Source organism: Oncorhynchus nerka, linkage group LG11 (genome assembly GCF_034236695.1).
Source record: "Oncorhynchus nerka isolate Pitt River linkage group LG11, Oner_Uvic_2.0, whole genome shotgun sequence".
Taxonomy (NCBI): Eukaryota; Metazoa; Chordata; class Actinopteri; order Salmoniformes; family Salmonidae; genus Oncorhynchus; species Oncorhynchus nerka.
The window spans coordinates 9,811,713-9,837,453 of NC_088406.1; the positions used below are offsets into that span (position 1 = coordinate 9,811,713).

Sequence of the window (25,741 nt, forward strand, 5' to 3'; positions counted from 1 at the left end):
GAGTAGTTACTATAGGTAGAGTAGGTCGAGTAGTTACTGTAGGTAGAGTAGTTACTGTAGGTAGAGTAGTTACTGTAGGTAGAGTAGTTACAGTAGGTAGAGTAGTTACTATAGGTAGAGTAGTTAATATAGGTAGAGTAGTTACTGTAGGTAGAGTAGTTACAGTAGGTAGAGTAGTTACTATAGGTAGAGTAGGTAGAGTAGGTCAAGTAGTTACTGTAGTTACAGTAGGTAGAGTAGTTACAGTAGGTAGAGTAGTTACTATAGGTAGAGTAGTTCATATAGGTAGAGTAGTTAATATAGGTAGAGTAGTTACTGTAGGTAGAGTAGTTACAGTAGGTAGAGTAGTTACAGTAGGTAGAGTAGTTACTATAGGTAGAGTAGTTACAGTAGGTAGAGTAGTTACAGTAGGTAGAGTAGTTACAGTAGGTAGAGTAGTTACTATAGGTAGAGTAGTTACTATAAGTAGAGTAGTTAATATAGGTAGAGTAGTTACTGTAGGTAGAGTAGTTACAGTAGGTAGAGTAGTTACAGTAGGTAGAGTAGGTAGAGTAGTTACTATAGGTAGAGTAGTTACTATAGGTAGAGTAGTTACTATAGGTAGAGTAGTTACAGTAGGTAGAGTAGTTAATATAGGTAGAGTAGTTACTATAGGTAGAGTAGTTACTATAGGTAGAGTAGTTACAGTAGTTAGTATAGGTAGAGTAGGTACAGTAGTTAGTCGGTATAGTAGTTTGTCGGTATTGTAGGTACAGTAGTTAGTAAGTACACTAGGTACAGTAGTTAGTAAGTACACTAGGTACAGTAGTTAGTAAGTACACTAGGTACAGTAGTTAGTAAGTACACTAGGTACAGTAGTTAGTAAGTACACTAGGTACAGTAGTTAGTAAGTACACTAGGTACAGTAGTTAGTAAGTACACTAGGTACAGTAGTTAGTAAGTACACTAGGTACAGTAGTTAGTAAGTACACTAGGTACAGTAGTTAGTAAGTACACTAGGTACACAACTGAGAAGCTTCAATCAGCACTGTGACTGACAAGGGGCAGGCAGACGGACAGACAGACAGGGGTCACTCTACAGGGAATAGGGAATAGGCCTGCTGGCTACGGGGCAACAACGAGGCAAAGAGAGGGGTAACTGGGAAGTGTCAACCGGAACAGTGGGTTGATGTGGAAATAACGACACCATTTTGGGGGGTTTAATCGTGCCGAAAGCCGTGCTCAAACCACCATGGTTAAAATACAAAGGAAGGTTAAGGTCGGGGCGTGAGAGTAACTCACATACTTCCCCTTTGACATTGAGACGCTGTTTTTAACCGTTTTTGTTCACGTCACCACTATGACTGACAGCCAAACAGACACATTGTGTTCACTGGTTAGCAGCCCTCCCCACTGAAACCTACTGTCAGCTCATTAACTCTAAATTATACACTGTGGGACAGCCTTGAGAGCGGCTTCTGTGTGACTGTTTCAGCATCCTTTAACGCCTCACACACTACTCTGCTTTTACACTGCCAGGCCAGTATGAGCCAGTATGAGCCAGTGTGAGCCAGTATGAGTCAGTGTGAACCAGTGTGAGCCAGTGTGAACCAGTGTGAGCCAGTGTGAGCCAGTGTGAGCCAGTGTGAGCCAGTGTGAGCCTGTATGAGCCAGTGTGAGCCAGTGTGAGCCAGTGTGAGCCAGTATGAGCCAGTGTGAGCCAGTGTGAGCCAGTGTGAGCCAGTGTGAGCCAGTGTGAGCCAGTGTGAGCCAGTGTGAGCCAGTGTGAGCCAGTGTGAGCCAGTGTGAGCCAGTGTGAGCCTGTGTGAGCCTGTATGAGCCTGTATGAGCCAGTGTGAGCCAGTGTGAGCCTGTATGAGCCAGTGTGAGCCAGTGTGAGCCTGTGTGAGCCTGTGTGAGCCAGTGTGAGCCAGTGTGAGCCAGTGTGAGCCAGTGTGAGCCAGTGTGAGCCTGTATGAGCCAGTATGAGCCAGTGTGAGCCAGTGTGAGCCTGTATGAGCCAGTGTGAGCCAGTGTGAGCCAGTGTGAGCCAGTGTGAGCCTGTATGAGCCAGTGTGAGCCTGTATGAGCCAGTGTGAGCCAGTGTGAGCCAGTGTGAGCCAGTGTGAGCCAGTGTGAGCCTGTGTGAGCCAATGTGAGTGTGGAGAGGGAGGTGGGGAACGGGGTTACGAGTATGACAGTTACATGCACAACACAGGCACACCTCATCCAACACTACAAGGACAGAAACAGAAGTGTGTGTGTGGACAGACCTGTCCGCGAGGCTTGGTCAGAGCTGGCTCTCTGCATCGGTACGTCCTGTAATGCGTGGCCAAGGGGCTGGCCTGGGCTCTCTGTCAAAAACAACAACAACATGTTGCTCCAACTTTACGCCAACTTCCTGCTTCCATGTGTGCACCTGTATTCCATACGTCAACTTCCTGCTTCCATGTGTGCACCTGTATTCCATACGTCAACTTCCTGCTTCCATGTGTGCACCTGTATTCCATACGTCAACTTCCTGCTTCCATGTGTGCACCTGTATTCCATACGTCAACTTCCTGCTTCCATGTGTGCACCTGTATTTCATACGTCAACTTCCTGCTTCCATGTGTGCACCTGTATTCCATACGTCAAATTCCTGCTTCCATGTGTGCACCTGTATTCCATACGTCAACTTCCTGCTTCCATGTGTGCACCTGTATTCCATACGTCAACTTCCTGCTTCCATGTGTGCACCTGTATTTCATATCTCTGTTGTGTGTCAATAAAACAAAATGACAATACACACAGCTACTGAACTGTACGACAGGGTGACACACAGGACAAGTGGTTACATCTTAAAGTCAACAAGGACATTCAACCCGAGGACTGACAGCTTATACACCGGGTTAAGATAGTTAAACCCAGGTCCGACTGTCCCTGACAACACAGAGCAGAGGTAAAAAAAAATATGCTCGGATGCGGAAAGAAAAGCAGGCAGGGCTCCGATCGAACGTGACTGTGGAAAACCGTAGCCCTGTCCTCCTCTTAGTCAATACTACAGGGCCCCGATCGAACGTGACTGTGGAAAACCGTAGCCCTGTCCTCCTCTTAGTCAATACTACAGGGCCCCGATCGAACGTGACTGTGGAAAACCGTAGCCCTGTCCTCCTCTTAGTCAATACTACAGGGCCCCGATCCAACGTGACTGTGGAAAACCGTAGCCCTGTCCTCCTCTTAGTCAATACTATGGACGTGTCAAAGGTTTCAGTATTGATCATGGATGGTGAAGACAGCATTAGAGGCCTATCTGGTTGACTAAAACAACAGACCCTTACTGATGGAACAACTGGTGGCTGGTATTAACAACTGGTGGCTGGTATTAACAACTGGTGGCTGGTATTAACAGAGGAACAACTGGTGGCTGGTATTAACAACTGTTGGCTGGTATTAACAACTGGTGGCTGGTATTAACAGAGGAACAACTGGTGGCTGGTATTAACAACTGGTGGCTTGTATTAACAACTGGTGGCTGGTATTAACAACTGGTGGCTGGTATTAACAGAGGAACAACTAGTGGCTGGTATTAACAGAGGAACAACTGGTGGCTGGTATTAACAACTGGTGGCTGGTATTAACAACTGGTGGCTGGTATTAACAGAGGAACAACTGGTGGCTGGTATTAACAACTGGTGGCTGGTATTAACAACTGGTGGCTGGTATTAACAGAGGAACAACTAGTGGCTGGTATTAACAACTGGCGGCTGGTATTAACAACTGGCGGCTGGTATTAACAACTGGCGGCTGGTATTAACAACTGGCGGCTGGTATTAACAACTGGCGGCTGGTATTAACAACTGGCGGCTGGTATTAACAACTGGCGGCTGGTATTAACAACTGGCGGCTGGTATTAACAACTGGCGGCTGGTATTAACAACTGGCGGCTGGTATTAACAACTGGTGGCTGGTATTAACAGAGGAACAACTGGTGGCTGGTATTAACAACTGGTGGCTGGTATTAACAACTGGTGGCTGGTATTAACAGAGGAACAACTGGTGGCTGGTATTAACAGGGGAACAACTGGTGGCTGGTATTAACAACTGGTGGCTGGTATTAACAACTGGTGGCTGGTATTAACAACTGGTGGCTGGTATTAACAACTGGTGGCTGGTATTAACAACTGGTGGCTGGTATTAACAACTGGTGGCTGGTATTAACAACTGGTGGCTGGTATTAACAACTGGTGGCTGGTATTAACAACTGGTGGCTGGTATTAACAACTGGTGGCTGGTATTAACAACTGGTGGCTGGTATTAACAGAGGAACAACTGGTGGCTGGTATTAACAACTGGTGGCTGGTATTAACAACTGTTGGCTGGTATTAACAGAGGAACAACTGGTGGCTGGTATTAACAACTGGTGGCTGGTATTAACAACTGGTGGCTGGCATTAACAACTGGTGGCTGGTATTAACAGAGGAACAACTGGCAGCTGGTATTAACAACTGGTGGCTGGTATTAACAACTGGTGGCTGGTATTAACAGAGGAACAACTGGTGGCTGGTATTAACAACTGGTGGCTGGTATTAACAACTGGTGGCTGGTATTAACAGAGGAACAACTGGTGGCTGGTATTAACAACTGGCGGCTGGTATTAACAACTGGCGGCTGGTATTAACAACTGGCGGCTGGTATTAACAACTGGCGGCTGGTATTAACAACTGGCGGCTGGTATTAACAACTGGTGGCTGGTATTAACAACTAGTGGCTGGTATTAACAACTGGTGGCTGGTATTAACAACTAGTGGCTGGTATTAACAACTGGTGGCTGGTATTAACAGAGGAACAACTGGTGGCTGGTATTAACAACTGGTGGCTGGTATTAACAACTGGTGGCTGGTATTAACAACTGGTGGCTGGTATTAACAACTGGTGGCTGGTATTAACAACTGGTGGAGGAACAACTGGTGGCTGGTATTAACAGAGGAACAACTGGTGGCTGGTATTAACAACTGGTGGCTGGTATTAACAGAGGAACAACTGGTGGCTGGTATTAACAACTGGTGGCTGGTATTAACAACTGGTGGCTGGTATTAACAGAGGAACAACTGGTGGCTGGTATTAACAGAGGAATAGTTTGCGAACAGGCAGCTAGACAGACAGGCAGCTAGACAGGCAGACATACAGGCAGGAAGACAGACAGGCAGGCAGGCAGGAAGACAGACAGGCAGGCAGGAAGACAGACAGACAGGCAGGCAGGAAGACAGACAGACAGGCAGGAAGACAGACAGACAGGCAGGAAGACAGACAGACAGGCAGGAAGACAGACAGGAAGACAGACAGACAGGAAGACAGACAGGCAGGAAGACGGCAGGAAGACAGGCAGACAGACAGACAGGAAGACAGACAGGCAGGAAGACAGACAGGCAGGAAGACAGACAGGCAGGAAGACAGGCAGGCAGGAAGACAGGCAGGCAGGAAGACAGGCAGGCCTCTCACCTCTCTGTCGTCCCTGGATGCTGCGTAGTGCCAGGATGTTCTGCTCGTCAGACAGGAACTGCCTCATCTTGTGGAAGGGCTCTTTGCCCCGGATGGTCAGCTTGCTCCAGGGTTTGGGCCGAGCCAGGATCTCACTGACCGAGCCTTGGGACAGGCCCAGTACATAGTGGCCAAACACACGCTGGCCAATGTTGTGTTTAATCAGCTGCTCCTTGATCTGTCGGGCGATCTCTGAGGTGTCCATGTCCTCCCAATCAGACACACTGCCCCCAGTCCCCTCAGACTGGCTGGGAGAGGGGGACGGGGCACCGCCACTACCATTCACCTCTGGGCCTGCAGGAGACTGTAGGGGGCTGGCCGAGAGCGGGACAGGGCTAGAGCCAGAGCCGGAGGTGGAGGTAGAGGTGTAGTGGACAGGGGCAAACAGTAGAGCTGCTCCCTGAGTGGACTCCTGCAGGGCTTTGGAGTAGAACGTCTGCATGAGCTGGCGCTGCAGGAGGGAGTTGAGGGACATCTTGCCCCCCACCAGTGGGAAAGGGGGGCTGTAGAAGTCCTGGCCGATGCCCGTGGGGGTGAAGGGGTGTGTCCCGTTGGTGATCGAGGTGTTAAGGGGGTCAGTTGGGGTTCGGGGCTGGGGGGAGGGAGGGAGAAGAGGAGGAGGCAGGGAGGGGGTACTGGGCGTGGCGGTCTCCTCCACGGACGCCTCTTTCCCTTTCCGCCCGGCTGACCCTACAAGAAAGGTCAAACACAAGGCATTATGGGGGAGTCAACAAAAAAGGGGGCGAAAAAAACAAACCCAAAAAAAGTTGTTTATTTTTGAAGGTCAAAAGTTTTTTTTTTTAATGTAAATAGATTCTCTTCCTCTCTCCTTTTTGATAAACCCCCCCGGACAAGATGCCCAAGCATTTGTGATTTGTACCTTTCTTGTAAGAGACAGCTTGGGAAGAAAAAAGAAAGCACTTAAACCAGTCAAAATGGTTGCTGCCCAGCCTCGACTCTGGCAGGCAGGTTGGGGTTTAGTCAGCAGGCATGAGTCTGGCAGGCACGCAGGTTGGGGTTTAGTCAGCAAGCCTGAGTCTGGCAGGCACGCAGGTTGGGGTTTAGTCAGCAAGCCTGAGTCTGGCAGGCACGCAGGTTGGGGTTTAGTCAGCAAGCCTGAGTCTGGCAGGCAGGGAGGGGTTTAGTCAGCAACCCTGAGTCTGGCAGGCACGCAGGTTGGGGTTTAGTCAGCAGGCCTGAGTCTGGCAGGCAGGGAGGGGTCCAGTCAGCAGGCCTGAGTCTGGCAGGCAGGGAGGGGTCCAGTCAGCAGGCCTGAGTCTGGCAGTCAGGCAGGGAGAGGTCCAGTCAGCAGGTCTGAGTCTGGCAGGGAGGGAGGGGTCCAGTCAGCAGGCCTGAGTCTGGCAGGGAGGGAGGGGTCCAGTCAGCAGGCCTGAGTCTGGCAGGGAGGGAGGGGTCCAGTCAGCAGGCCTGAGTCTGGCAGGGAGGGAGGGGTCTAGTCAGCAGGCCTGAGTCTGGCAGGGAGGGAGAGGTCCAGTCAGCAGGCCTGAGTCTGGCAGGCAGCGAGGGTGGGGTCCAGTCAGCAGGCCTGAGTCTGGCAGGGAGGGAGAGGTCCAGTCAGCAGGCCTGAGTCTGGCAGGCAGGGAGGGAGAGGTCCAGTCAGCAGGCCTGAGTCTGGCAGGGAGGGAGAGGTCCAGTCAGCAGGCCTGGGTCTGGCAGGGAGGGAGAGGTCCAGTCAGCAGGCCTGAGTCTGGCAGGCAGGGAGGGAGAGGTCCAGTCAGCAGGCCTGAGTCTGGCAGGGAGGGAGAGGTCCAGTCAGCAGGCCTGGGTCTGGCAGGCAGCGAGGGGTCCAGTCAGGCCTCCCACTGTCTCTCTTCACTAGGTTTACTTGTGTTCACTATGTTCAGGGCCCATTGGTGGAGTGGCTGCAGTGTAACAGCGGATCTGATTGGGCCTAATGGCGGTATGGAGAGCTTTACAATTGGTCGTCTGTAAGGGTGAAAGATCTGGTTGTGATGGCGCCATGACAGGAGGAACTTTTTATGAATCCATAGTTCAGTCTTTAAGCTCCAGAAAAAAAAGGCCAGAATGTGAGTAACACTTGATGTTGTAGTCTTTCTGTACACTTAGTCAATTCCATTCCAGATACTTTAGTTTGTTGAGATACTGAGCAAATAAATAAAATGTTCTTGATAAAAATGGCCGGTCACTGGACGCAAGAACTTCTAGAAATATCCAGTGGAAAAAAAGGTCATGCAAAATGTTTGTCAAGCACTCGGGTTTCCTGAAACTGAGCATGTTGCCAGGTGTAGAGACTGTCAAGCACTCGGGCTTCCTGAAACTGAGCTTGTTGCCAGGTGTAGAGACTGTCAAGCACTCGGGTTTCCTGAAACTGAGCTTGTTGCCAGGTGATTTGTACAGGAACTTCTCATTATATAAACTGAGCTTGTTGCCAGGTGATTTGTACAGGAACTTCTCATTATATAAACTGAGCTTGTTGCCAGGTGATTTGTACAGGAACTTCTCATTATATAAACTGAGCTTGTTGCCAGGTGATTTGTACAGGAACTTCTCATTATCACAAAAGCTGATGTTTTCTAATCTCTGGTATGCAAGATGTTGTGCCGCTAACTTTAACACGAGAAGATAAATCAGTGAACATCCCCTCTACCTGAACATGGAATAATCATAATTAATCATACCCACTGCACACACATTTGAACATGAACCCTCCAGTATCTGGGGTGGCAGGAAGCCTAGCGGTTAGAGCGTTGGGCCAGTAACCGAATCTCTGAGCCGACAAGGTAAAAATCTGTCGTTCTGGCCCTGAACAAGGCAATTAAACCACTGTTCCCTGGTAGGCCGTCCCCTGGTAGGCCGTCCCCTGGTAGGCCTAATCTGAATAGAGCGGCACGTATTTTGATTCAAAAACCAGGATCAAGCCATTGGTTGGGCAGTTGTAACCCTTGATAATGTATTGTCCCCCAGGCCTTTGGTTAACACCGAGAACACTGCTGAGGGAGAGGCACCGCAGCCTAATTTTCAGAGCTCACTCACTGAAACGCCTCTCACACACGCCGAAACGCCTCTCACACACGCCGAAACGCCTCTCACACACGCCGAAACGCCTCTCACACACGCCGAAACGCCTCTCACACACGCCGAAACGCCTCTCACACACGCCGAAACGCCTCACACACACGCCGAAACGCCTCTCACACACACACCTCAACACCTCTCTCACACATTGAAACACCTCTCACACATTGAAACACCTCTCACACGCTGAAACACCTCTCACACGCTGAAACGCCTCTCACACACGCTGAAACGCCTCTCACACACACTGAAACGCCTCTCACACACACTGAAACGCCTCTCACACACACTGAAACGCCTCTCACACACGTTGAAACGCTCTCACACACGTTGAAACGCCTCTCACACACACTGAAACGCCTCTCACACACACTGAAACGCCTCTCACACACGCTGAAACGCCTCTCACACACACTGAAACGCCTCTCACACACACTGAAACGCCTCTCACACACACTGAAACGCCTCTCACACACGTTGAAACGCCTCTCACACACGTTGAAACGCCTCTCACACACACTGAAACGCCTCTCACACACACTGAAACGCCTCTCACACACACTGAAACGCCTCTCACACACACTGAAACGCCTCTCACACACACTGAAACGCCTCTCACACACACTGAAACGCCTCTCACACACACTGAAACGCCTCTCACACACACTGAAACGCCTCTCACACACACCTCAACACCTCTCTCACACATTGAAACACCTCTCACACATTGAAACACCTCTCACACACGCTGAAACGCCTCTCACACACGCTGAAACGCCTCTCACACACGCTGAAACGCCTCTCACACACGCTGAAACGCCTCTCACACACGCTGAAACGCCTCTCACACACGCTGAAACGCCTCTCACACACGCTGAAACGCCTCTCACACACACTGAAACGCCTCTCACACACGTTGAAACGCCTCTCACACACACTGAAACGCCTCTCACACACACTGAAACGCCTCTCACACACACTGAAACGCCTCTCACACACGTTGAAACGCCTCTCACACACACTGAAACGCCTCTCACACACGCTGAAACGCCTCTCACACACGCTGAAACGCCTCTCACACACGCTGAAACGCCTCTCACACACGTTGAAACGCCTCTCACACACGTTGAAACGCCTCACACACACGCTGAAACGCCTCTCACACACTGAAACGCCTCTCACACACGTTGAAACGCCTCTCACACACACTGAAACGCCTCTCACACACACTGAAACGCCTCTCACACACGCTGAAACGCCTCTCACACACGCTGAAACGCCTCTCACACACGCTGAAACGCCTCTCACACACGCTGAAACGCCTCTCACACACTGAAACGCCTCTCACACACGCTGAAACGCCTCTCACACACGCTGAAACGCCTCTCACACACGCTGAAACGCCTCTCACACACACCTCAACACCTCTCTCACACATTGAAACACCTCTCACACATTGAAACACCTCTCACACACGCTGAAACGCCTCTCACACACTGAAACGCCTCTCACACACACTGAAACGCCTCTCACACACACTGAAACGCCTCTCACACACACTGAAACGCCTCTCACACACACTGAAACGCCTCTCACACACACTGAAACGCCTCTCACACACACTGAAACGCCTCTCACACACACTGAAACACCTCTCACACACACTGAAACATGTGGGAATGTCTATGAAACGTAGACATTTCACGAGCTCCAGTCTTTATTCAATCCATACTGGTTGGTTTCTTGCTATTTTAATTTTCTAGTGATGCTTTATTAGAGCATTATCTCAAAGAACGTCAGTTTGAGTGTTGAGTGATTAGATAAGTGTTTTAATGACACTTAAAAGAAGAATATTCCAGACTGGTTCCATCCACTACCCACCTGATTCTGGTCCTGTCTGGTGACAGTCCAACCCAACTCCAGGACAAAGATCAAACACTCATCCCCCAGTGCAACCTAGCAACCCCACATATCCTATTTATCTGTGTTGCCTGAACAGAACTTTCCGGAGTCCTTCTAGTCCAGTGCTTGACTAGGGTCTAGCTCAAGGGAACAGAGTCCCAGAACCTCACATTTTCTATCCTCGAGTTCTGGCACCTCTTATAGAATATTACTTTTAAATTCCTGCAGAGTTCCAGCACCTTAATACAAATAGCACCGGTAGCCATTTCAGTCCAAGTCAAGCACTGGTCTAGACTCAATGGAGTGTGTGTTGGTAACCACCCTAACCCCCAGGCACTAACCCCCAGGCACTAACCCCCAGGCCCTAACCCCCAGGCACTAACCCCCAGCCACTAACCCCCAGTCCCTAACCCCCAGGCCCTAACCCCCAGGCCCTAACCCCAGGCCCTAACCCCCAGGCCCTAACCGACTCACCGCTCAGCTCTGTGTTGGCGATGCGCAGAGAGGAACTCTCAGACTGCAGACTACGGTTCTTCTCCAACAACAACACTTCTAGGGGTTTAGACATGTCCTGAGAAAGAGAAAGAGAGAGAGAGAGAGAGAGAGAGAGAGAGAGAGAGAGAGAGAGAGAGAGAGAGAGAGAGAGCACGAGAGAGAGAGAGAGAGCACGAGAGAGAGAGAGAGAGCACGAGAGAGAGAGCGAGAGAGGGGGGGGGGTTCCAGAGAGAGAGAGAGAGAGAGACGGGGGAGAAGAGAGAGAGGGGGGGGGTGAGATAAAGGAGAACAGTAAAACACATCAGCAGTATTTACAGAAGTCTGTCTGTCTGTCGCTATACAAAAGTAGAGGAGTTTTCCCTGTACCTGCACTGAGCTGTCAGTTGGGCCAAACTCCATAGACTTGAGGATGCTGTGGAGAGAGTGTGGAGAGAAGAGAGAGTGGAGAGAGAGAAAGACAGAGAGAGAGAGAGAGAGAGAGAGTGTGGAGAGAGAGAGACAGAGAGAGTGTGGAGAGAGAAAGAGAGAGACAGAGAGAGTGGAGAGAGAGAAAGAGAGAGACAGAGAGAGTGGAGAGAGAGAAAGACAGAGAGAGAGAGAGAGAGAGAGTGTGGAGAGAGAGAGACAGAGAGAGTGTGGAGAGAGAAAGAGAGAGACAGAGAGAGTGGAGAGAGAGAAAGACAGAGAGAGAGAGAGACAGAGAGAGTGTGGAGAGAGAGAGACAGAGAGAGTGTGGAGAGAGAAAGAGAGAGACAGAGAGAGTGGAGAGAGAGAAAGACAGAGAGAGAGAGACAGAGAGAGTGTGGAGAGAGAGGCAGAGAGAGAGAGAGAGCGAGACAGAGTGTGGAGAGAGAGAGAGAGACAGAGAGAGAGAGACAGAGAGAGAGAGAGAGAGAGAGAGAGAGAGAGAGAGAGAGAGAGAGAGAGAGAGAGAGAGAGAGAGAGAGAGACAGAGACAGAGAGAGAGAGAGAGAGAGTGTGGAGAGAGACAGAGAGAGTGTTGAGACACATATTTCCCTCAGATTACACAGATCCACAAAGAATTTGAAAACAAACCCAATTTTCATAAACGCCCATATCTATTGGGTAAAATACCACAGTGTGCCATCACAGCAGCAAGCTTTGTTACCCGTTGCCACAAGAAAAGGGCAACCAGTGAACTGTAAATACAACCCATATTTTTGGTGATTTATTTCCCCAGTTGTACAATTTGCACACATGACATTTGTAATGTCTATTCTTTTGAAACTTTTGTGAGTAATGCTTAATGTTAAATTCTCTGCATTATCAAGAAGGCATATTCTCTTCTGTTGAAGCCATTGTTGTTGTTGATTTACTCCTGTGTTTCTGGGTTGCTGTCCTGTTGCGTCACCCAACTTCTGTTGAGCTTCAATTGGCGGACAGATTGCCTTACATTCTCCTGCAAAATGTCTTGATAAAAATCGGGAATTCATTTTCCTGTTGATGATAGCAAGCTGTCCAGGCCCTGAGTCAGTAAAGCAGCCCCAAACCATGATGCTCCCTCCACCAGACTTTACAGTTGTGATGAGGTTTAGATGTTGGTGTGCTGTGCTGTGTCTTTTTCTCCACACATAGTGTTGTGTGTTCCTTCCAAACAACTCAACTGTAGTTTCATCTGTCCACAGAATATTTTGCCAGTAGCGCTGTGGAACAGCAGCAGGCAGGTAGCCTAGTGGTTAGAGGCAGGTAGTCTAGTGGTTAGAGGCAGGTAGCCTAGTGGTTAGAGGCAGGTAGCCTAGTGGTTAGAGGCAGGTAGCCTAGTGGTTAGAGGCAGGTAGCCTAGTGGTTAGAGGCAGGTAGCCTAGTGGTTAGAGGCAGGTAGCCTAGTGGTTAGAGGCAGGTAGCCTAGTGGTTAGAGGCAGGTAGCCTAGTGGTTAGAGGCAGGTAACCTAGTGGTTAGAGGAGGCAGGTAGCCTAGTGGTTAGAGGCAGGTAGCCTAGTGGTTAGAGGCAGGTAGCCTAGTGGTTAGAGGCAGGTAGCCTAGTGGTTAGAGGCAGGTAACCTAGTGGTTAGAGGAGGCAGGTAACCTAGTGGTTAGAGGAGGCAGGTAGCCTAGTGGTTAGAGGCAGGTAGCCTAGTGGTTAGAGGCAGGTAGCCTAGTGGTTAGAGGCAGGTAGCCTAGTGGTTAGAGGCAGGTAGCCTAGTGGTTAGAGGCAGGTAGTCTAGTGGTTAGAGGCAGGTAGTCTAGTGGTTAGAGGCAGGTAGCCTAGTGGTTAGAGGCAGGTAGCCTAGTGGTTAGAGGCAGGTAGCCTAGTGGTTAGAGGCAGGTAGCCTAGTGGTTAGAGGCAGGTAGCCTAGTGGTTAGAGGCAGGTAGCCTAGTGGTTAGAGGCAGGTAGCCTAGTGGTTAGAGGCAGGTAGCCTAGTGGTTAGAGGCAGGTAGCCTAGTGGTTAGAGGCAGGTAACCTAGTGGTTAGAGGCAGGTAACCTAGTGGTTAGAGGCAGGTAACCTAGTGGTTAGAGGAGGCAGGTAGCCTAGTGGTTAGAGGAGGCAGGTAGCCTAGTGGTTAGAGGAGGCAGGTAGCCTAGTGGTTAGAGGAGGCAGGTAGCCTAGTGGTTAGAGGAGGCAGGTAGCCTAGTGGTTAGAGGCAGGTAGCCTAGTGGTTAGAGGCAGGTAGCCTAGTGGTTAGAGGAGGCATGTAGCCTAGTGGTTAGAGGCAGGTAGCCTACAGGTTAGAGGCAGGTAGCCTACAGGTTAGAGGCAGGTAGCCTACAGGTTAGAGGCAGGTAGCCTATAGGTTAGAGGCAGGTAGCCTAGTGGTTAGAGGCAGGTAGCCTAGTGGTTAGAGGCAGGTAGCCTAGTGGTTAGAGGCAGGTAGCCTAGTGGTTAGAGGCAGGTAGCCTACAGGTGAGGCAGGTAGCCTACAGGTGAGGCAGGTAGCCTAGTGGTTAGAGAGTTGGTTACTGAATCGAATCCCCGGGCTGACAAGGTAAAAATCTGTCGTTCTGCCCCTGAACAAGGCAGTTAACCCACTGTTCCCCTGGTAGGCCGTCACTATCAATAAGGATTTGTTCTTAACTGACTTGCCTAGTTAAATAAATGTAAAAAAACAAAAAAAAACATCCAGGCGCACTTTGCAAATTTCAGACGTGAAAAAATAGATTTTGTTTGGGACAGCAGTGGCTTCGTCTGTGGTGTTCTCCCATGAACACCATTCTTGTTTAGTGTTTTACGTATCGTAGACTCGTCAACAGAGATGTTAACATGTTTGGTAAGTCTTTAGCTGACACTGTAGGATTCTTCTTAACATTGAACATTCTGCGCTGTGCTCTGGCATCTTTACAGGACGGCCACTCCTAGGGAGAGTAGCAACAGTGCTGAACTTTCTCCAATTTGTCTTACCGTGGACTGATGAACATCAAGGCTTTTAGAGATACTTTTGTTACCCTTTATGCAAGTCAACAATTCTTAGGTCTTCTGAGATTTCTTTTGTTCGAGGCATGATTCACATCAGGCAATGCTTCTTGTGAATAGCAAACAAACATTTTGTTGAGTGTTTTATAGCGCAAAGCCGCTCTAACCAACAGCTGACCTGACTAATTACCATTTGGAGAAGTCATTAGTCTAAGTGTTCACATACTTTTCCCAACCTACACTGTGAATACAATCATTTGTGTGTGGTATTAGTTTAAGCAGGCTGTGTTTGTCTATTGTTGTGACTTAGATGAAGATCAGATAAAACATTTTAGGATCAATTTATGCAGAAATCCAGTTGATTCCAAAGGGTTCACATACTTTGTCTTGCCACTGTATATTGGCGAGGGCACTAGAAGACTGCAGCACCCGGCCTCACCCTACTAGAATCTGAATTCAAATGTCTACGGTTTGCTGATGATCTGGTGCTTCTGTCACCAACCAAGGAGGGCCTACAGCAGCACCTAGATCTGTCCCCAACCAAGGAGGGCCCACAGCAGCACCTAGATCTGTCCCCAACCAAGGAGGGCCCACAGCAGCACCTAGATCTGTCCCCAGCCAAGGAGGGCCCACAGCAGCACATAGATCTGTCACCAACCAAGGAGGGCCCACAGCAACACATAGATCTGTCACCAACCAAGGAGGGCCTACAGCAGCACCTAGATCTGTCACCAGCCAAGGAGGGCCCACAGCAGCACATAGATCTTCCGCACAGATTCTGTCAGATCTGGGCCCCGACAGTAAATCTCAGGAAGACCAAAATAATGGTGTTCCAAAAAAAAAAAACCAGTTGCCAGGACCACAAATACAAATTCCATCTAGACACCGTTGCCCTAGAGCACACAACAAACTATACCTACCTCGGCCTAAACATCAGCACCACAGAGGTAACTTCCACAGAGCTTCCACTATGCCATAAAGTCAGCTAGCGCGTAGAGTCAGCTAGCCTGTGCTGCTGTCTGGGAAGGTGGAGTCAGCTAGCCTGTGCTGCTGTCTGGGAAGGTGGAGTCAGCTAGCCCGTGCTGCTGTCTGGGAAGGTGGAGTCAGCTAGCCCGTGCTGCTGTCTGGGAAGGTGGAGTCAGCTAGCCGTGCTGCTGTCTGGGAAGGTGGAGTCAGCTAGCCCGTGCTGCTGTCTGGGAAGGTGGAGTCAGCTAGCCTGTGCTGCTGTCTGGGAAGGTGGAGTCAGCTAGCCTGTGCTGCTGTCTGGGAAGGTGGAGTCAGCTAGCCCGTGCTGCTGTCTGGGAAGGTGGAGTCAGCTAGCGCGTGCTGCTGTCTGGGAATCACTGGCCTAGAAAAGCAGGGTGGAAGTCTGTCATGGTGACATCATTTGACGGAGCTACGCAACGTTTTGACAGGTGTTTTCGACCGTTTCCATGGTGGATTGACTAGAAAACATAGAAAACAACTGTATTGTCCCATTGGTCAGAATAGAAATGTGTCTTCTGTCTTTGTTAAAAAACCCCAGACACACGTTGAGAACCACAAGGTTAGCAGCAACGCAGCGACCACCCCCGGAGGGAGAGCAAATTGTGGGGTGTTAAGTGCCGCCCAACGGCACGACATGGTAGATGGGATCAGAGGACCAATCAAACATCAATGATTCCAGAGGAGGGGGTTCTACTAAGATTTATGGAATTGTTTTTTGTATTTTTTTGTATTTTAACCCCCTTTTTTCTCCCCAATTTCGTGGTGTCCAATTGGTAGTTACAGTCTTGTCTCATCGCTGCAACTCCCGTACGGACTCAGGAGAGGCACGATGAGCCATGGATATCCCTGCCGGCCAAACCCTCCCTCCCCATTTGTGCTCCGCCCCATGGGTCTCCCGGTCGCGGCCAGCTGCGACACGAGCCTGGACTCGACCCCGGAATTTCTAGTGGCACAGCATTAGACCACTGCGCCACTCGGGAGGCCCTTTATGGAATTGTTTTAAGGATGGTCATAACATTTTAGGACCCTTTTAGGTATCCAACAAAAAATAAAAATAATTAATAAAATGAAATATTGAATTTGGCCTGCCTTCTATTAGCCGGTATACACGCATTGAATAACAACAGATGAATTCTTGGAAAAACTGAGTAAAAATGGTGGTTTGTTTTGAAGTGTCTGTCCTGTCTGAGTGATAAGATAGATCAGGAAATATAAAAAACATATTTAAAACCCTTTTTTCAGGCACTAAACTACTTCCATACATGTTGTACATCGGTACCGGGTCTTGTGGGCGTCCTAGAGCAAAACAACCGACACGTGGGACTCCAGGGAGTTTAATAACGCTAGACCATGCCCATTTCAAGAGTACCTTTCTATAAAAATAATAAAAAGTTATCTGGCTGCTAACTCATTGATCCGGTTTTGCAGTATTACCCTTCAGGTTGATTATGTGCAGGAGTAACTACTAACAAAGATCCATTAAAACACATTGGGAACCATGTTAATAAACACTCAACACTGACTTATAGATCGAGGGGAAGAGGACATGCTGCCCTTCTGATGCTGTTAGAGGACCTCAGAGGCAATGACACACACACACACACACCCACACACACCAGGGCTACTGAGGACATCAATCACTAACTGAATGAGTACATTTTTCCCAGTATTTGGTGTAAGAACAGAGTACAACACAACACACACACACACACACACTCACCTCAGCTCTTTCTTCACCTCTTCATAGTCAGCATGTTCCTGCAGCTTTTCCTCCAGTTGCTATAGAGAAGAGGGATGGAAAGAGAGCAGAGCGGGGGAGGAGAGGGGAGGATAGGGGATGAGAGCAGAGCGAGGGAGGAGAGGGGATGAGAGCAGAGCAGAGTGGGGGAGGAGAGGGGATGAGAGCAGAGCGAGGGAGGAGAGGAGAGCAGAGCGAGGGAGGAGAGGGGATGAGAGCAGAGCGAGGGAGGAGAGGGGATGAGAGCAGAGCGAGGGAGGAGAGGGGATGAGAGCAGAGCGAGGGAGGAGTGGGGAGGAGAGCAGAGCGAGGGAGGAGTGGGGAGGGAGCAGAGCGAGGGAGGAGTGGGGAGGAGAGCAGAGCGAGGGAGGAGTGGGGAGGAGAGCAGAGCGAGGGAGGAGAGCAGAGCGAGGGAGGGGGTTAAATTAATGATGAATGAGAAGGACGGAAACTCCCAGACAGTATAATGACAAGTGTGTGTGTGTGTGTGAGTTTGTGTGTGTGTGTGTGTGAGCGAGCATGTGTGTGTGTGTGTGAGAGCAGGCGTGAGAGGTGTGTGTGAGCGTGTGGGTTGTGAGTTTGTGAAGGTCGTGAGAAGGTGTGTGAGGTTGTGAGAGGTGTGTGTGAGAGAGGTGTGTGAGAGGTGTGTGTGAGAGGTGTGAGAGGTGTGTGTGAGAGGTGTGAGAGGTGTGTGTGAGGGGAGTGAGAGGGGTTGTGAGAAATGTGTGTGAGAGGTCGTGAGAGGTGTGTGTGAGAGGTCGTGAGAGGTGTGTGTGAGAGGTGTGTGTGAGAGGTGTGTGTGAGAGGTGTGTGTGAGAGGTCGTGAGAGGTGTGTGTGAGGTCGTGAGAGAGTGTGTGAGGTGTGAGAGGTGAGAGGTGAGAGGTGTGTGTGAGAGGTCGTGAGAGGTGTGTGAGAGGTCGTGAGAGGTGTGCGTGAGATTGTGAGAGGTGTGTGAGAGGTTTGTGTGAGAGGTGTGTGTGAGAGAGGTGTGTGTGAGAGGTGTGTGTGTGAGAGGTGTGTGTGTGAGAGTGTGTGTGTGTGAGAGGTGTGTGTGTGAGAGGGGTGTGTGAGAGGGGTGTGTGAGAGGGGTGTGAGAGAGGGGTGTGAGAGATGTGTGTGAGAGGTCGTGAGAGGTGTGTGTGTGTGTGAGGTCGTGAGAGGTGTGTGTGAGGTGTGAGAGGTCGTGAGAGGTGTGTGTGTGAGATCGTGAGAGGTCGTGAGAGGTGTGTGTGTGAGATCGTGAGAGGTCGTGAGAGGTGTGTGTGTGAGGTCGTGAGAGGTCGTGAGAGGTGTGTGTGTGAGGTCGTGAGAGGTGTGTGTGTGAGGTCGTGAGAGGTGTGTGTGTGAGGTCGTGAGAGGTGTGTGTGTGAGGTCGTGAGAGGGTGTGTGTGTGAGGTCGTGAGAGGGTGTGTGTGAGGTCGTGTGAGGTGTGTGTGTGAGGTTGTGAGAGGTGTGTGTGTGAGGTTGTGAGAGGTGTGTGTGTGAGGTTGTGAGAGGTGTGTGTGAGGTTGTGAGAGTGTGTGTGTGAGGTTGTGAGAGGTGTGTGTGAGGTTGTGAGAGGTGTGTGTGAGGTTGTGAGAGGTGTGTGAGGTTGTGAGAGGTGTGTGTGAGGTTGTGTGAGGTTGTGTGAGGTGTGTGTGAGGTTGTGTGAGGTTGTGAGAGGTGTGTGAGAGGTGTGTGTGAGAGGTGTGTGAGGTTGTGAGAGGTGTGTGAGAGGTGTGTGAGGTTGTGAGAGGTTGTGAGAGGTGTGAGAGGTGTGAGAGGTGTGAGAGGTTGTGAGAGGTGTGAGAGGTTGTGAGAGTTGTGTGTGAGAGGTTGTGAGAGGTTGTGAGAGGTTGTGAGAGGTGTGAGAGGTTGTGAGAGGTGTGAGAGGTTGTGAGAGGTGTGAGAGGTTGTGAGAGGTGTGAGAGGTTGTGAGAGGTGTGTGAGGTTGTGAGAGAGGTGTGAGGTTGTGAGAGATGTTGAGGTTGAGAGAGGTGTGAGGTTGTGAGAGTTGTGTGTGAGAGGTGTGTGAGGTTGTGAGAGGTGAGAGGTGTGAGAGGTGTGAGAGGTTGTGAGAGGTTGTGAGAGGTTGTGAGAGGTGTGAGAGGTTGTGAGAGGTGTGAGAGGTTGTGAGAGGTGTGTGAGGTTGTGAGAGATGTGTGAGGTTGTGAGAGATGTGTGAGGTTGTGAGAGGTGTGTGAGGTTGTGAGAGTTGTGTGTGAGAGGTGTGTGAGGTTGTGAGAGTTGTGTGTGAGAGGTGTGTGAGGTTGTGAGCGGTGTGTGTGTGTATAGCCTACCTTGAGGCTGGCCGTCTTGGTGCTGAGCTGTAGTTGCAGCTGTGTGATCTGTGTGCTGGAACTCTCTCTGAGTTTAGACAGGCTGGCCTGCAGTCTCTGAACATCTTCCACCAGCTGAACCATCTCCCTGTCCTTGGCCCCCAGCTCTGCCTCCAGACTGGAGCGGGACAGGGCCTCCACCGCCTGGTCCTATAGGTCAACACATACATCAATCTACCAATCAGAACAGTCTGGTCCTATAGGTCAACACATACATCAATCTACCAATCAGAACAGTCTGGTCCTATAGGTCAACACATACATCAATACATCAATCTACCAATCAGAACAGTCTGGTCCTATAGGTCAACACATACATCAATACAACAATCTACCAATCAGAACAGTCTGGTCCTATAGGTCAACACATACATCAATACATCAATCTACCAATCAGAACAGCCTGGTCCTATAGGTCAACACATGCATCAATATAGCAATCAACCAACCAATACATCAATAGGTCAATCAACCAATCAGAACAGTCTGGTCCTATAGAACAATGTACCGTGTCTGGGGTGGGCTGAATGTGGGTGGTCAGCTGCAGGGATTGGTTAGAAGAGGTCAGCTGCTCCCTCAGAGCTTCCGCCTCCCTCTGTGCTGCCTCGGCTCTCTGAGAGAGAAAACGAGAGAGCAAGGGCATGAGAGAGAGTGCCAGAGAGAGAGAGACCACGAGAGAGAGAGAGAGAGAGAGAGACCACGAGAGAGAGTGAGCACGAGAGAGAGAGACCACGAGAGAGAGCACGAGAGAGACCTCGAGAGAGAGAGACCACGAGAGAGAGAGACCACGAGAGAGAGCACGAGAGAGAGCACGAGAGAGAGCATGAGAGAGAGAGCACGAGAGAGAGCATGAGAGAGAGCATGAGAGAGAGAGCACGAGAGAGCGAGAGAGACGAGAGAGAGCACGAGACCAGCGCGAGCCACGAGAGAGAGCACGAGAGAGAGAGAGAGACCACGAGAGCACGAGAGAGAGCACGAGAGAGCGAGAGCGCACGAGAGAGAGAGAGAGCACGAGAGAGAGAGAGAGCATGAGAGAGAGCACGAGAGAGAGAGAGAGCATGAGAGAGAGCACGAGAGAGAGAGAGAGCACGAGAGAGAGCACGAGAGAGAGAGAGAGCACGAGAGAGAGCACGAGAGAGCGAGAGAGCACGAGAGAGAGCACGAGCGCACGAAAGAGAGAGCGAGCGAGCGAAAGAGAGAGCGAGCGAAAGAGAGAGCGAGCGAAAGAGAGAGCGAGCGAAAGAGAGAGCGAGCGAGAGAGAGCGAGCGAAAGAGAGAGAGAGCGAGCGAAAGAGAGAGAGAGCGAGCGAAAGAGAGAGCGAGCGAGAGAAAGAGAAAGAGAGAGCGAAAGAGAGAGAGAGAAAGCGAGAGAGAAGAGAGAGAGAGCGAAAGAGAGAGAGCGAGCGAGCGAAAGAGAGAGAGAGCGAGCGAAAGAGTGCGAGCGAGCGAAAGAGAACGAGCGAGCGAGCGAAAGAGAACGAGAGAGCGAGCGAAAGAGAACGAGAGAGCGAGCGAAAGAGAGAGCGAGAGAGCGAGCGAAAGAGAGAGCGAGAGAAAGAGAGAGCGAGAGAGCGAAAGAGAGAGAGAAAGCGAAATCGAGAGAGAAAGAGCAAAAGAGAGAGAGAGAGAGAGAGAGAGAAAGAAAGCGAGAGAGAGCGAGAGAAAGAGAGCGAAAGAGAGAGAGAAAGCGAAATCGAGAGAGAAAGAGCAAAAGAGAGAGAAGAGAGAGAGAGAGAAAGCGAGAGAGAAAGAGAGAGAGAGAGCAAAGAGAGAGAGAGAGAGAGAGAGAGAGAGAGAGAGAAAGAGAGAGAGAAAGAGAGAGAGAAGAGAGAGAGAGAGAGAGAAGAGAGAGAGAGAGAAAGAGAGAGAGAGAGAGAAAGAGAGAGTTGGAATGTCTGTCTTAAACACAGCCTAAGTGGGTGATCATACTGAGAGACTGCAGAGCACAGCTTTTAATCAAATGACAGAACTACAGGCTGAAGTGACAAATCTCCATGGAGAAACACCATGTCTCCTCTATACCCGTTTTGATGTTTCCTGTCAACACCACGCATATAAAATGACGGTCGGTGTGTGTGTGTGTGTGTGAGAGAGAGAGCTGAAAGGCATGATGTCATCCTCTTTGACCCAGAGGTGTAACTGGAAACAGAATGACATTGTGTGTGCCGTGCGGGTGATGAGAAAGCTGAGCTCAAGGCTAACATTAGCATTAGGTGGCTAGCTATGCCTTCCCAGACATCCCCAAGTCATCTCAACAATAAATGTTAACATTACTGACATTCCCACAGCCCCCCTAACAATCTATTATCATGATCAGGGCGTTTAGACTACAGAGGTCTCTGAGCCGAGGGGTAGTTAGATTCATATTTAGAACTCATAACATCCCCCCCCCCCCCCCCCAGCGTAATTAGATTCATATTTAGAACTCATAACATCCCCCCCCAGCGTAATTAGATTCATATTTAGAACTCATAACATCCCCCCCCCGTACCATAACAGCCCAGCGTAAGTAGATTCATATTTAGAACTCATAACATCCCCCCAGCGTAATTAGATTCATATTTAGAACTCATAACATCCCCCCCCAGCGTAATTAGATTCATATTTAGAACTCATAACATCCCCCCCAGCGTAATTAGATTCATATTTAGAACTCATAACATCCCCCCAGCGTAATTAGATTCATATTTAGAACTCATAACATCCCCCCAGCGTAATTAGATTCATATTTAGAACTCATAACATCCCCCCCAGCGTAATTAGATTCATATTTAGAACTCATAACATCCCCCCCCAGCGTAATTAGATTCATATTTAGAACTCATAACATCCCCCCAGCGTAATTAGATTCATATTTAGAACTCATAACATCCCCCCAGCGTAATTAGATTCATATTTAGAACTCATAACATTCCCCCCAGCGTAATTAGATTCATATTTAGAACTCATAACATTCCCCCAGCGTAATTAGATTCATATTTAGAACTCATAACATTCCCCCAGCGTAATTAGATTCTATATTTATAACTCATAACATCCCCCCAGCGTAGTTAGATTCATATTTAGAACTCATAACATCCCCCCAGCGTAATTAGATTCATAGAACAGGGCTCCGGGCAGCCGAGCGGAAATGGAGGAAAACTCGCCTCCCTGCGGACCTGGCATCCTTTCACTCCCTCCTCTCTACATTTTCCTCCTCTGTCTCTGCTGCTAAAGCCACTTTCTACCACTCTAAATTCCAAGCATCTGCCTCTAACCCTAGGAAGCTCTTTGCCACCTTCTCCTCCCTCTTGAATCCTCCTCCCCCTCCCCCTCATCCCTCTCTGCAGATGACTTCGTCAACCATTTTGAAAAGAAGGTCGACGACATCCGATCCTCGTTTGCTAAGTCAAACGACACCGCTGGTTCTGCTCACACTGCCCTACCCTGTGCTCTGACCTCTTTCTCCCTCTCTCTCCAGATGACATCTCGCGTCTTGTGACGGCCGGCCGCCCAACAACCTGCCCGCTTGACCCTATCCCCTCCTCTCTTCTCCAGACCATCTCCGGTGACCTTCTCCCTTACCTCACCTCGCTCATCAACTCATCCCTGACCGCTGGCTACGTCCCTCCCGTCTTCAAGAGAGCGAGAGTTGCACCCCTTCTGAAAAAACCTACACTCGATCCCTCCGATGTCAACAACTACAGACCAGTATCCCTTCTTTCTTTTCTCTCCAAAACTCTTGAACGTGCCGTCCTTGGCCAGCTCTCCCGCTATCTCTCTCAGAATGACCTTCTTGATCCAAATCAGTCAGGTTTCAAGACTAGTCATTCAACTGAGACTGCTCTTCTCTGTATCACGGAGGCGCTCCGCACTGCTAAAGCTAACTCTCTCTCCTCTGCTCTCATCCTTCTAGACCTATCGGCTGCCTTCGATACTGTGAACCATCAGATCCTCCTCTCCACCCTCTCCGAGTTGGGCATCTCCGGCGCGGCCCACGCTTGGATTGCGTCCTACCTGACAGGTCGCTCCTACCAGGTGGCGTGGCGAGAATCCGTCTCCTCACCACGTGCTCTCACCACTGGTGTCCCCAGGGCTCTGTTCTAGGCCCTCTCCTATTCTCGCTATACACCAAGTCACTTGGCTCTGTCATAACCTCACATGGTCTCTCCTATCATTGCTATGCAGACGACACACAATTAATCTTCTCCTTTCCCCCTTCTGACGACCAGGTGGCGAATCGCATCTCTGCATGTCTGGCAGACATATCAGTGTGGATGACGGATCATCACCTCAAGCTGAACCTCGGCAAGACGGAGCTGCTCTTCCTCCCGGGAAGGACTGCCCGTTCCATGATCTCGCCATCACGGTTGACAACTCCATTGTGTCCTCGTCCCAGTGCGCTAAGAACCTTGGCGTGATCCTGGACAACACCCTGTCGTTCTCAAATAACATCAAGGCGGTGGCCCGTTCCTGTAGGTTCATGCTCTACAACATCCGCAGAGTACGACCCTGCCTCACACAGGAAGCGGCGCAGGTCCTAATCCAGGCACTTGTCATCTCCCGTCTGGATTACTGCAACTCGCTGTTGGCTGGGCTCCCTGCCTGTGCCATTAAACCCCTACAACTCATCCAGAACACCGCAGCCCGTCTGGTGTTCAACCTTCCCAAGTTCTCTCCACGTCACCCCGCTCCTCCGCTCTCTCCACTGGCTTCCAGTTGAAGCTCGCATCCGCTACAAGACCATGGTGCTTGCCTACGGAGCTGTGAGGGGAACGGCACCTCAGTACCTCCAGGCTCTGATCAGGCCCTACACCCAAACAAGGGCACTGCGTTCATCCACCTCTGGCCTGCTCGCCTCCCTACCACTGAGGAAGTACAGTTCCCGCTCAGCCCAGTCAAAACTGTTCGCTGCTCTGGCCCCCCATTGGTGGAACAAACTCCCTCACGACGCCAGGACAGCGGAGTCAATCACCACCTTCCGGAGACACCTGAAACCCCACCTCTTTAAGGAATACCTAGGATAGGATAAAGTAATCCCCCCTTAAAAGACCTAGATGCACTATTGTAAAGTGGCTGTTCCACTGGATGTCATAAGGTGAAAGCACCAATTTGTAAGTCGCTCTGGATAAGAGCGTCTGCTAAATGACTTAAATGTAAATGTAAATATTTAGAACTCATAACATTCCCCCCCCCCAGCGTAATTAGATTCATATTTAGAACTCATAACATTCCCCCCCCCAGCGTAGTTAGATTCATATTTATAACTCATAACATCCCCCCCAGTGTAATTAGAAGTGATACCTCCTAGCCGTTGTGTTAGCAACAGCAGCTGTAAACTTGGGCTAGGAGAGGACGGACAGAGTACCCATTCTGGTAATAACCTGGGGGGGCTGGTAATAACCGGAAACATAGAAATAGATTGTGGTTACATTATCCAATAACGACCAAGGCCCTAAAGGGGTGCAGACTAACCTGATTGGCTCTCTCCAGATCTGTCATCACCATTTCAATCTCGTCGGCCCTAAGGAGGAGGAGGAAGAGGAGGTGTTACTAAGGAAACACACAGAACAGTGATCACCACAACATGAACACACACATCCCTACACCCACTAACACACCCTGAGGTTCCCAAAGCTTGAAAACACATTGGTGTTACATGTTACACAACTCACCCTGAGGTTCCCAAAGCTTGAAAACACATTGGTGTTACATGTTACACAACTCAAAACACACCCTGAGGTTCCCAAAGCTTGAAAACACATTGGTGTTGCATGTACACAACGAGGTTCCCAAAACACACATTGGTGTTGCATGTTCAACCAAGGTTCCCAAAGCTTGAAAACACATTGGTGTTGCATGTACACAACTCAAAACACACCCCGAGGTTCCCCCAAAGCTTGTACACAAAAACACATTGGGTTGTTGAAAACACATGTACACAACTCAAAACACACCCTGAGGTTCCCTTGAAAACACATTGGTGTTGCATGTTACACAACTCAAAACACACCCCGAGGTTCCCAAAGGTGAAAACACATTGGTGTTGCATGTACACAACTCAAAACACAGGTTCCCAAAGCTTGAAAACACATTGGTGGTACACAACTTCCAAAGCTTGAAAACACATTGGTGTTGCATGTTACACAACTCAAAACACACCCTGAGGTTCCCAAAGCTTGAAAACACATTGGTGTTACATGTACACAACTCAAAACACACCCGAGGTTCCCGAAGCTTGAAAACACATTGGTGTTGCATGTACACAACTCAAAACACACCCCGAGGTTCCCAAAGCTTGAAAACACATTGGTGTTGCATGTTACACAACTCAAAACACACCCCGAGGTTCCCAAAGCTTGAAAACACATTGGTGTTGCATGTACACAAC

At 49.8% G+C, this 25,741-nt stretch overlaps 1 protein-coding gene across 4 annotated transcripts in view; it reads right to left on the reverse strand.

The window, feature by feature from the left end:
- LOC115124868 (homeobox protein cut-like 1) overlaps window positions 1-25,741 on the reverse strand; it is a 151,074-nt gene that overhangs the window by 25,961 nt on the left and 99,372 nt on the right. For 3 of the 4 annotated variants that reach the window (XM_065024205.1, XM_065024202.1, XM_065024203.1), the window contains exons 9-16: window positions 24,826-24,874; window positions 19,880-19,984; window positions 19,333-19,521; window positions 17,035-17,093; window positions 11,320-11,365; window positions 10,933-11,029; window positions 5,461-6,189; window positions 2,253-2,333 (exon numbers count right to left, since the gene is read on the reverse strand). In XM_065024205.1, coding sequence (XP_064880277.1) covers window positions 2,253-2,333; window positions 5,461-6,189; window positions 10,933-11,029; window positions 11,320-11,365; window positions 17,035-17,093; window positions 19,333-19,521; window positions 19,880-19,984; window positions 24,826-24,874 — 1,355 coding nt within the window. The remainder of the gene's footprint in view (window positions 1-2,252; window positions 2,334-5,460; window positions 6,190-10,932; window positions 11,030-11,319; window positions 11,366-17,034; window positions 17,094-19,332; window positions 19,522-19,879; window positions 19,985-24,825; window positions 24,875-25,741) is intronic. The other variant, XM_065024204.1, reaches the window with a different exon arrangement.